The sequence below is a fragment of the Oryctolagus cuniculus genome, chromosome 11 (genome assembly GCF_051225735.1).
Source record: "Oryctolagus cuniculus isolate XC-2025 breed Fujian yellow rabbit chromosome 11, ASM5122573v1, whole genome shotgun sequence".
Classification (NCBI taxonomy): Eukaryota; Metazoa; Chordata; class Mammalia; order Lagomorpha; family Leporidae; genus Oryctolagus; species Oryctolagus cuniculus.
This window is the reverse complement of record NC_142877.1, coordinates 66,566,499-66,579,096: the sequence shown is the minus strand read 5'-3', so window position 1 is coordinate 66,579,096 and position 12,598 is coordinate 66,566,499. Positions and strand designations below refer to the sequence as shown.

At 45.7% G+C, this 12,598-nt stretch overlaps 1 protein-coding gene across 1 annotated transcript in view; it reads left to right on the top strand.

The window, feature by feature from the left end:
- Nucleotides 1-2,900: 2,900 nt before the first annotated feature.
- Nucleotides 2,901-12,598, top strand: part of C11H12orf56 (chromosome 11 C12orf56 homolog) — a 97,740-nt gene continuing 88,042 nt past the window's right edge. The window contains exon 1 of the mRNA XM_008256734.5: nt 2,901-3,328. Coding sequence (XP_008254956.2) covers nt 3,077-3,328 — 252 coding nt within the window. The 5' untranslated portion in view covers nt 2,901-3,076. The remainder of the gene's footprint in view (nt 3,329-12,598) is intronic.

The following is a 12,598-nucleotide window of genomic DNA, read 5'->3' as shown; positions in this document are numbered from 1 at the left end:
CTTTTGATAGTTTTATCAAGAAACATCTGTTAAGTGCCTGATTGCATCGGATCTGTATCAAATGCTTCTTGACTTAGTGCCTGTCTTGGTGCATTTGGGTTAACTATTCATGAAAAGCTTTCCAAAAGGTAAGGAAACATGAACACTCCATGTAGTTGTGATGCCCATAATTCATCACATTTATCCTTACACCAACTCTTGAAGGGCAGCAGAGCAAGCAGTAATAGTTGAATTTTACAGATGATGAAACTGAGACTCAGAAAGGTTAAGTCACTTATCAAAAATCTCACGGATAGTGGGCAACAGGGCTAGCACTCTTAGTGAGCTCTCCTAAATCTACTGCTCTTTCCATTATATGTAATCCCTTTACGGCAGACTGAACTTTGCTGTTACCTTGGCAACGGTGGTGTAGAACACGGAGTGCCTGGAAACTCCAATTCTGCCCCCTCTGTGTGCCCCAAAGTTAACAGTTTAACTACAATCATCTTAATCACCAATCCCTGTGTCAAATATTTTTCTTTGTGTGCTTCATCCTAATCTTTGTTAAGTGTATTCATGATGGGCTTCCTGGCAGATAAATCAGGTATCTGTCTTTTCTAGTCCTGGTCCAGCCATTCTTTTTCTTAGTCCTGTGAAGTGAGTGTGAAGCAGGAGGCCTGGGGAACCCAGAACAGCAGCATGGGGTGAGGGCTTTTCCCCTACTCAAGTCTCATTTTCCACCTCTGATACAGTCATTTGCTTCTCAGCTGCACTCCCGGGTGAGGCTCTTCTGCAGAGGTGAAGGGCCTTTGCCTTTCTGTTGGTTTGTGGAGTGCTTTAGATAAGGAATCGCCTTTACTTCCAATAAGGAGGCTTCCTTTATCAATCAAGTTCATAAGGGATGGTGTTCTCCTTTCATCCAGTGTTGAAGTTGTGAGGGGTCAGATGTATGATCAGATCCTAAGAAAACACTAAGTGCTGGGTCAATAAGATTCTGCCAGCAGATGGCACTTCTCTCCTTGCTCTCGAAATACAGTCTCTCCAAGAAAAGAAATAGTGTATATTGAAATTATTTATAACATTCAGTACACAATAGTAGGATAGGAAGAAAAGGAGACTGTAAATTACAACAAAGTATGTATAATTGGATTCAGGATGTATGTAGCTGAACCACCGTGTTTTCCATGATCAGGTCTTTGGGTGAAGGAAGCAGGGGAATGAATGACTTTCTAGGATTTGAAATAAAAACGGAAGCTCTCACCTAGGCCAAGTTTCTGTGGTGTTCCTCTCATCTCTCTCCTAATTTGTAAATGACTCCTGGCCTGTAAAAGCTCAGCACTACTTTCACTACTGCAGTCTGATGCCCGTGTGATCAGCATTCTCAGCCAATCAGCTCCAGCTGTTTAAGACGTCCACCTCGCCATCTCCTTCATCCTACCTAGATCATCCAGGGCACGGGGACACGGCATATTCCTTAGGTAGGCTTGACTGTGTCTAAGTCAACTTGCAAGAATCCCAACTCTCACAGAGCTTTTAACTAGTTGGAGAAAAGAAGACCAACATTTAACTTAACAGAACTACAGAAGTAGACCAGACAATGTTATAATCAAATGCTAAATCTATGTCTTAATAGGATTCTAGGGTTCAAAATACATTGTTAAATTCCATCTCTTTCAAGTTTCTCTCTTAAGAGACCAGAATAGGAATTAAAAGGGCTTCCATAGCCTTGGAAACTCATGACTGGAGCATAGGGAGATTACTGATGCCATAGACAGGAGTGTCAATTGGTAAAGTCAACAACAGGAGTCACTGTGCACTTACTCCTCATGTAGGATCTCTGTCCTTAATGTGCTGTACATTGAGATTTAATGCTATAACGAGTACTCAAACAATATATTTCACTTTGTGTTTCTATGGGGGTGCAAACTGTTGAAATCCTTACTCAATGCATACTAAACTGATCCTCTGTGTAAAAAAAAAAAAAAAAAAAAAAAAAAAAAAAAAGAAAGAAATTATCAATTCCCAACTTGACTCTCACTGGGATTAAACATGACAATAGGTCTGCTCTGATTTCATCATCATTTAAAAAAATCATCTATTATTTTTCACTTTATGTTTCTGTGTGGGAGCAAACTGTTGAAATCCATACTTAATGTATACTAAGCTGATCTTCTGTATATTAAGATAATCGAAAATGAATCTTGATGTGAATGGAAGGGGAGAGGGAGTGGGAAAGGGGAGGGTTGTGGGTGGGAGGGACGGTATGGGGGGAAAGCCATTGTAATCCATAAGTCGTACTTTGGAAATTTATATGCATTAAATAAAAGTTTAAAAAAAAAAAAAAAAAAAAAAAGAGACCAGAATAGGGGCCAGCTTTGTGGCATAGTGGGTAAAACCACTGCCTGCAACCCTGGTATCCCTTATGGGTGCTGGTTCATGTCCTGGCTGATCCATTTCCAATCCAACTCCCTGCTAATGGCCTGGGAAAAGAGTGGACCATGGCCCAAGTGCCTGGGCCCCTATTTCCCACATGGGAGAATTAGAAGCAGCTCCTGTTTCCTGGCTTAGGCTTGGCCCAGCCCTGGCCATGATGTGGCCCTCTAGGGAGTGAACCAGAAGATGGAAGATCTCTCGCAATCTCTCTCTCTCTGTAACTTTCAAATAAATAAATGTTTAAAAAAATAAATAAACATTTTCAAATATTTTAAAGAGAGACCACAATAAAGCTGAATTCCTTTATGGATAAAGTTAGTATAGGGTAGAGCGGTCCCCAAAAATTGGAGTAGGCAGGGCTGGGGCAGGGTGAGGGGTGGGCCTAGAGGGCCCCTAAATTCGCAGGGCACTCTGTCGCGATTAACCTGGTTGCCCGTCAGCCCAGCCCTAAGGACCAGCGTCTTGCCCCGCCCATCGTTGTCTGCGGTTAGGACAAAGATTGGAGGCAGAACCCCCTGAAGTTGGCTTTGGCTCTTCCGCGCCCTGGGGGAAACGCGGTGGAGTGGGCGGCTTTGTGGCGGCAGGGGTTCCACCGCCAGTGGCGCGGAGGCGGGCGGGGCTGGGGGCCAGTCGCCCCCTGCACTTGGCCCGGCGCGCGCCGAGCATGGGCAGCCCGGCGCGGTCCGGCTTCCCCGCGCGCATGAACAGCCGCCTGGATGCGTTCCTGCGGAGGCGTCTGGCGCCCGAGGTCTACGACGCCATCCGCGCCTACGAGCCGTGTGTTGTGGTGTCCGACTCGGAGAACCACACTTTCAAGTACGTGGTGCTCAGCGACCGTCTCATCTACCTGACCGAGAACCCGCCCAAGTCCATCCGGCGAGCCGTGGCGCTGCGGGACGTGGTGGCCATTGAGCTGGTGAGGCGCGCGGGCGGGCTTGGGCGCGCAGCGAGCACCTGGGTCCGGAGCTCCGCAATCCCGGCCCTCCGGCATCCCGCCCTGGACTCCCCGCCCTGAACTCGGCCAGGAAAGGTTGCTTGTCCCATTCGTATCGTGTCTACCCGCGGGGCTACAGATTTGAGAACGTAGCTTCCTATCAAAAATACGCTCTGAAGTCACTCCTCAGTTCAATAAGTACTTAGTCTGTGCCAGGCATTGTGCTCTATCCGGAGGATGACAGGGAAGAACAAAACACAGCAAAACAAAAGCAACTTACAAAACGAAACAGAGCCCTTTCTTAGAAGCGGTTGTGAGTGGGTGGGGACAGAAAATCAACGCCAGAGCTACTAATTCCAAGTGTTAAGCATCCCTATTCCATGTATACTTTTTTATTTATTTTTTTGTCCCAAGTGCGTAGAGCATGTTAGGTGCACAGTGACTGAATAAATGAATGCTTGCATGCTTTTATGAGAAGTTCACGGGATGCCTGGTGATGTCGGGAGGGCCTCTTGATCCACGCTAGGTGGACCGCCGGGAAGGAGAGTGGAGCCTTGCAGGAGATGGAATCTGGCACAGCCTGTCTTGTCCCAGTTTTTGGTATGCTACTACTGTATCCCTGTCCCCTGAGAGTAGATTTACTTTATAAACCAGCAGCAGATTGGAAGCACAGTCTCCTCCAATTACTGTTTTTCCCCGTTGGCTCCCTTTGTCTGAGCTGCTCTCCAGGTGTGTGCTTCCTTTTTCCACTGGGGACAGGTGTCTAGCCTCTTTCTTTCTCTTGCTTTACCGCCCACCCGCAAGGGAGAGGTTGATGTTCGAAAGGGAGAGGTTGGCGAAACCCTGGATGGAGCAATTTTGCTGGAGGGAATCATAACTTGTTTTGAATGTGTCTGTAAAAAAAGAAAAAAATAAATGAAAAGCAGGATATTTTTATATTCAAAATTTCCCTGAGGTGTAATATCACTGTGCAAGTTTGTTTGCTTCTTTTTTGCGTAAAGGTTAGAAGTGATAGTTTGCCTTTTTCCTCACTGCTATTTCTATTTTCTTAAACTAAAATTTAAAAATTTAAAATTTCCTTTATTAAATATCTTTAAAAGCTTTAAATGCTCAGGCTTTTCTGCTATCTCCAGTGCAAGCATTTATTGTTTTGCCAAAAAATAACGATGTTAGGATATTGTTACTCTCCCCAAAAAGAGACAGTATATATATATATATATATATATAGTTGTTATAAGCTGTCAGAAACTGAAAAGTTTGATGATAAAACTCAATTGATTGGCCGGCGCCGCGGCTCAATGGGCTAATCCTCCGCCTGCGGCGCCAGCACCCTGGGTTCTAGTCCCGGTCGGGGCACCGGATTCTGTCCCGGTTGCCCCTCTTCCAGGCCAGCTCTCTGCTGTGGCCAGGGAGTGCAGTGGAGGATGGCCCAAGTGCTTGGGCCCTGCACCCCATGGGAGACCAGGAGAAGCACCTGGCTCCTGCCTTTGGATCAGTGCTGTGTGCTGACAGCAGTGCGCTGGCTGTGGTGGCCATTGGATGGTGAACCAACGGCAAAGGAAGACCTTTCTCTCTGTCTCTCTCTCTCACTGTCCACTCTGCCTGTCAAAAAAAAAAAAAAAAAAAAAAAAAAAAAAAAAAAAACAACAACAACCAAAAAACTCAATTGATCAAGGCTAAGCCACAATTCCTACAAACAAGGCTTGGTAATTTCTTTGGTCATTCTTTTTTAATGTACAGGACTTACCTTTTGGCATATAGAAGACTGTGTAATGTCTATAAATATGCTGAACAACTCCAGGATGTCAACATTATTGAAAGAATTATTGAATGTTCATATTGTACAAGGTAGTTTAACTTTGGAAGTTATGGTAGACACAATACTTCCAAAAGAGAACCCTATATGTTAGATTACATAGCAAAGGAGGATTAAAATTATAAATGGGGTGTAAGTTGTTAATCAGTTGATCTTTTTTTTTTTTTAAGATTTATATATTTATTTGAAAGTCAGAGTTACACAGAGAGAGAAGGAGAGGCAGAAAGAGAGAGAGGTCTTCCATCCGCTGCTTCACTGCTCAATTGGCCGCAACAGCCAGAGCTGTACCCATCCAAAGCCAGGAGTCAGGAGTTTCTTCCAGATCTCCCATGCAGGTGCAGGGGGCCAAGGACTTCAGCCATCTTCCACTGCTTTCCCAGGCCACAGCAGAGAGTTGGATTGGGAGTGGAACAGCTGGGACTCAAAGTGGTGCCCATATGGGATGCCGGCACTACACGCGGCAACTTTACCCGCTATGCCACAGCACTGGCCCCAATCAGTTGATCTAAGATAGGGAAATTAATGTGGATTATCTGGGGGGGGGGGGGGCTCAGTGCAATCACTTCTTCAGAAGTGGCGGAGAGGCCTGATGTTGCAGTATAGCATGTTAAGTGTCCACCTCTGACAGTGGCATCCCATATGTGTGCCGGTTTGAGTTCCGGCTGCCCCACTTCTAATCCAGCTCACTGCTAATATCCGTGAGAAAGTAGCAGAAGATAGCCCAAATGCTTGGGTCCCTGCCACCTGTGTGGGAGACCCAGATGGAGTTCTAGGCTCCTGGTTTGAGCCTTTCCCAGCCTTGCCATTGCTCCATTTGGGGAGTGAAACAGCAAATGGAAGATCTCTCTCTGTCTCTCCTTCTCTCTAACTTTGCTTTTCAAATAGATAAACTCTTTTTTTAAAAGATTTTATTTATTTATTTGACAGGTAGAGTTACAGACAGTGAGAGAGAGAAAGGTCTTCCTTCTGTTGGTTCACTCCCCAAATGGCTGCAACGGCTGGAGCTGTGCCATTTGTGCGAAGCCAGGAGCCAGGTGCTTCTTCCTGGTTTCCCATGAGGGTGAGGGGGCTCAAGCACTTAGGCCATCTTCCACTGCTTTCCCTGGCCACAGCAGAGAGCTGGACTGTAAGAGGAGCAACTGGGACTTGAACCGGCATCCATATGGAATGCCAGCGCTGCAGGTGGAGGATTAACCTAGTGTGCCACGGCGCCGGCCCCTAGATAAACTCTTAAAAAAAAAAAAAAAGTGTCAGAGGGAGGCAGAAGAGTCAGTGATAGTGTGATGAAGCATAAGAAAGTCTCTACCACCTGTTGCTAGTTTTGAAGGTGGGAGGGGGCCATGAGCCAGGAAGTGTGGGCAGCACCTGGAGCTAGCAAGGCAGGGAACAAATTTTCCCTAAAATCCTTGACAAGTGTGAAGTTCTGCTGTCATTTATTTTATTTTATTTTATTTTTAATTTTTATTTATTTATTTATTTATTTATTTATTTATTTTTGACAGGCAGAGTGGACAGTGAGAGAGAGAGAGACAGAGAGAAAAGGTGTTCCTTTTGCCGTTGGTTCACCCTCCAATGGCCGCCACGGCAGGCTGCGGCAGGAGCACCGCGCTGCTCCGATGGCAGGAGCCAGGTACTTCTCCTGGTCTCCCATGGGGTGCAGGGCCCAAGCACTTGGGCCATCCTCCACTGCACTCCCCGGCCACAGCAGAGAGCTGGACTGGAAGAGTGGCAACCGGGACAGAATCCGGCGCCCCGACCGGGACTAGAACCCAGTGTGCTGGCGCCGCAAGGTGGAGAATTAGCCTAGTGAGCCGTGGCACTGGCTTGTCATTTATTTTAGAAACCTATTTTGGATTTCTGAACAGTGAGACCCATTTTCGACTTTTGACCCTCAGAACTATTAGAGAATAAATTTGGGTTGTTTAATGCTGCCAGGTTGGGGCCAGCATTGTGGCGTAGCCACAAAAGCTGCTGCCTATGATTGGCATCTCATATGGGCACCATTTTGAGTGCTGGCTGCCCCACTTCCTTTTTTTTTTTTTTTTTTTTTTTTGACAGGCAGAGTGGACAGTGAGAGAGAGAGAGAGACAGAGAGAAAGGTGTTCCTTTTGCCGTTAGTTCACCCTCCAATGGCCGCCGCGGAGGGTGCGGGCAGGCGCACCGCGCTGCTCCGATGGCAGGAGCCAGGTGCTTCTCCTGGTCTCCCATGCGGGTGCAGGGCCCAAGGACTTGGGCCATCCTCCACTGCACTCCCGGGCCACAGCAGAGAGCTGGACTGGAAGAGGGGCAATCGGGACAGAATCCGGCACCCCGACCGGGACTAGAACCTGGTGTGCCGGCGCCGCAAGGCGGAGGATTAGCCTAGTGAGCCGCGGTGCCGGCCTGGCTGCCCCACTTCCAATCCAGCTCCCTGCTAATGTGCCTGGGAAAGCAGAGAAGGCCCAACCTCTTGGGCCCCTGCAACCACGTTGGAGTCCTGGAAGAAGCTCCTGGCTCTTGGCTTTGGATCTGCCCAGTTCCAGCCATTGCAGCCATTTGAGGAGTGAACTAGTAACTCTGTCTTTCAAATTAATAAAATAAATCTTTCCAAAAAAAAAAAAAAAGCCACCAGGTTTGTGGTAATTTCCTACAGTAGCCATAGCAAAAACAGAAATATTTCTAGTTATTGTAATCTTTTTTAATTATCATTTTAATAAGAAATAAGTATATTTGTGCCAAGCACAAATGCATTAGTCTTCCTTTTCTTGATTTTTTAAAACAGATTTATTTAATTTATCTATTTGATAGGCCAAGTGACAGAGACAGAGGGAAAGACAGAGAGAAAGATCTTCCATCTGCTGGTGTACTCTCCAAATGCCTGCTGTAGCTAGGACTGGGCACTGAAGCCTGGAGCTTGGTACTCTATCCAGGTTTCCTGTGTGGGTCGCAGGAACCCAAGATTTTGGACCATCTTCCATTGCCTCCCAGGCATATTAGCAGGAAGCTGGATTGGAAGTGGAGATAGGTCTCAATCCCAGACACTTTTTTTGGTATGCAGGCATTCTAACCACGTTAACCCACTGTACCACAATGCCCACTCCTTTTCTGAGTTTTCTGGTTATTATAGTTTGGTGACTTTGTACTAAGCTCTGTAGTGTGTGCAAAAAAATGAGTGTCACATAATTCCTTGCATGGTACCAATTAATAACCATAGATGTAATTGACTAGTCATTCTCTATGAATACGAGGTCCTTACTCAATGCCACAACTTAGAATTTTCCTTATTTCTGTGTTTTATCATGTACAGTCATCTTCCTGTCTGTGCTAACTTGTTCCTTCAGTGCAGCTTTGTTTTTTAGAACCAGTTTCTCCTTTGAAAGATAAACTGTTTAATCTCCTTTTCTGCTAGGATGCTGTGCCCTTTCTAAGGTCAACTCTTGAGACATCCCTTTCCATTCTCAACAGTTTTCTCTTTATACTATATAAGTTTTCCTTGTGATTTAACTTTCACTTGGCTCAAGTTTCCATTATGCCTTCGTTCTTTTGGTCATAGGCTTACAGGTCTTCAGTAAGGCACTGGAGTCCTTCCTGCTTTCCTCCCAGAAAACAACTGCTCGCCAGCCAAGCCTGGCTCCATAAGGCTGGCAGCTTCTTTCTTCTACTTATGTTGCTTCTGCTTCTTCTGCTGTTGCTTCTTCTTCCTCCTCCTCCTCCTTCTGTTCCTTTTTTTCTTTATTGAGAGGCAGAAAGAGAAAGAGACAGAGGCTGGCAGAGAGCTCCCATCTACTGAGTAACTTCTTAAATGCCTGCAATGACCAGGGCTGGGTTAGAGCTGGAATGAGTATCTTCCACATGAGTGACTGAAACCCAGTCACTTGTGCCATCACTGCTGACTCCCAGAGGCTACCTTAGTAGGAATTTGGAGTCAGGAGCTACTGCTGGAAATCAAACTCTGGTACTCAAGTGTAGGATGGGGGCCTCTTAACTTCCATGCTAAATACCTGCTCCTCCACGTGTATTTATGTATTTGAGAGGCAGAATTACAGATAGAGGGAGAGCCACAAAGAGAAGTCTTCCATCTGCTGGTTCACTCTCCAAATGGCAGCAAGTCACCAGGAACCAGGAGCTTCTTCCAGGTCTCCCACTAGGGTGCAGGGGCCCAAGCACCTGGGCCATCCTCCACTGCTTTCCCACGCAATTAGCACGGTGTTAGATTGGAAGTGGAGCAGCCAGGACTGCTGACACAACAGGTAGAGGCTTAACCTATTACACCACAGTGCTGGCCCCCTCCATGAGGCTTCTTATATGGGTAACAACTGTACCTTTCACAACCTGGTCCATTTTCTTACCATGTACTTCTTTTCTCAAGATAGTTAAGAACGCCACTTTTTTTTTTTGTTTTTTACATTTTCAATTATCTTTATATACAGAAGATCGATTTAGTATATATTAAGTAAAGATTTCATCAGTTTGCACCCACACAGAACATAAAGTGTAAAATACTGTTTCAGTACTAGTTATAGCATTAATTCACATTGAGCAACACATTAAGGACAGAGATCCTACATGAGGAGTAAGTACACAGTGACTCCTGTTGTTGACTTAACAATTTGACACTCTTGTTTATGGTGTCAGTAATCTCCCTAGGCTCTAGTCGTGAGTTGCCAAGGCTATGGAAGCCTTTTGAGTTCACCGACTCTGATCATATTAAGACAAGGTCATAGTCAAAGTGGAAGTTCTCTCCTCCCTTCAGAGAAAGGTACCTCCTTCTTTGATGGCCCATTCTTTCTACTGGAATCTCACTCGCAGAGATCTTTCATTTAGTTTTTTTTTTTTTTTTGCCAGAGAAGATCACCACATTTTATAATCAGTTGTTTCATCCTTGGTGATTCTGTAGCATTCATTTATTCACTAAGATGTATTATTGAATGATTACTTTGTGTGATACAGTCTATAAAGAATAATAGAATCCTCTTTTAAAAGAAACAGATATTTTGGGGCTGGCGTTTTGGCATAGTGGTTAAAGCTACCACCTGTGACACCGGTATCCCATGTGGGCACTGGTTCAAGTCTCGGCTGCTCCACTTCCTATCCAGCACCCTGCTAATTGCCTGGGAAAAGCAGTGGAAGATGACCAAGTGTTTGGGCCTCTGCCACCCACATGGGAGATTTGGATGAAGCACATTGCATCTGGTTTTGTCCTGGCCCAATCCTGGCTGTTGAAGCCATCTGGGAAGTGAAACAGCAGATGGAAGGTTTTTTTTTTTCTCTCTCTCTCTCTGTAACTCTTTCAAAATCATAAATAAATCTTAAAAAAAAAAAAAAAAAAAAAGAAACACTTGGGGCCAGCACTGTGGTGTAGCGGATAAAGCCGCCATCTGTAGTGCCAGCATTCCGTATAGGCATTGGTTCGAGTCCCAGCTGCTCCACTTCTGATCCAGCTCTCTGCTATAGCCTGGGAAAGCAGTGGAATGTGGCCCAACTCCTTAGGCCCCTGCACCTGCAGGGGAGACCCAGAAGACACTCCTGGCTCCTGGCTTTGGATTGATGCAGCTCTGGCCATTGCGGCCAGTTGGGCAGTGAGCCAGCAGATGGAAGACCTCTTTCTCTCTCTGCCTCTCCTTCTCTCTGTGTGTAACTCTGACTTTCAAATACATAAATAAATCTTTAAAAAAAAAGAAACATTTGAACATACTTATTTAAGCCATGGGCTGGGGCCACCACATTCAACTCTGGCATTTCATATCAGAGTGCCATTTGGGGTCCTGGTTGCTCTGCTTCTGATCCAGTTTGTTGCTAATGCACCTGGGAAGGCAGCAGAAGATGGCTCAAGTGCTTGGACCCCTGCCACCCACATGGGAGACCTGGATAGAGTTTCTGGCTCCTGACTTTGGCCTGACCCAGCTCAGACCATTGCAGCCATTTGGGAAGTGAACCAGTAGATGGAAGATATTCTCTCTCTCTCTCTCCTTCTCTCTCTCTCTTTCTCTTCTCTTTCTTTGTCTCTGTTGCTGTATCAAATAAATAAACAATTAAATCTTAAAAAATTCAAAGCAATGACTTGTTCCACAGATATATTCCTAGGATGCTGTGAGATTACAAAGTAGTATCCTCTGATGTTGCTGGAGGAGGAGGGGGTGGGAGGATCTGGATTAAGCAAACAGAGTAGTATAAGGTGCCCAAGAACACAAGCCCTGGAGTCAGATGGCCTGGCTTCAAATCCCAGTTCCGATACCATCTTGAAAAGACTGTGTCTCAGTTTCTTCATTTGTGAAATGGGGAAAATAATGTAACTCCTCTTAGGGTCATTGTGTAGATCAAGTGAGATCATGTGATGCATTTAGCACAGTGAATAGGGCAAAGTGAGCAATCAGTGCTAGTTGGTATTTATAGAAGCAAAAAGGATTCTTGAAGGACAAATGCCATTTTCATCCATTATTATGAATTTTCATCCATTACAGCATTTAACTCACTGCTTGCTAAGAGGGTACTTCAGAAAGTTCAAGAAAAATGGACAAGTTTATTTTTGTGTGAAGGTTTTGAAGTCATGCATTTTTAAAAAGATTCATTCATTTATTTGAAAGGCAGAGTTAGAGAGGGAGAGAGAAAGAGAGAGAGAGAGAATGAATGTTCCAATACTGGTTCACCCCCAAAATGGCTACAGCAGCTTAGGCTGGGCCAAGATGAAGCCAGGAATCAGGAACTCCATCCTGGTTTCCTTCCTGGGTGCAGGGACCCAAGTAATTGGTCATCTGCTGCTGCCTTTCCCAGGCACATTAGTGGTGAGCTGAATCAGAAGTGGAGCAGCTGGGACTCAGACCAGCGCTCATATGGGATGCTCGTGTTACAGGCAATTCCATTCTTAGTTTATGCCTCAAATGTATGTAATTTCAAAATATTATGCTCAAGAACATTTTAACAGCAATGTTTATTATTATTATTTTTAAAATTTATTTGACAGGTAGAGTTATAGACAGTGAGAGAGACAGAGAGAAAGATCTTCCTTCCGTTGGTTCACTCCCCTAATGGCCGCCACGGCCAGCGCTGCACCGATCCGAAGCCAGGAGCCAGGTGCTTCTTCCTGGTTTCCCATGCGGGTGCAGGGGCCCAAGCACATGGGCCATCCTCCACTGCCCTCCCGGGCCACAGCAGAGAGCTGGACTGGAAGAGGGGCAACCGGGACTAGAACCCAGCCCATATGGGATGGCAGCGCCACAGGCGGAGGATTAGCCAAGTAAGCCATGGCTAAATGGTTTGTTATTTATTTATTTATTTGAGAGTCAGAGTTACACAGAGAGAGGAGAGGCAGAGAGAGAGAGAGGTCCTCCATCCAATGACTCACTCCCCAATTGGCTGCAATGCCTGGAGCTGTGCCAATCTGAAGCCAGGAGCCAGGAGCTTCTTCCGGGTCTCCAACATGGGTGCAGGGGCCCAAGGACCTGGGACATCCCCAACTG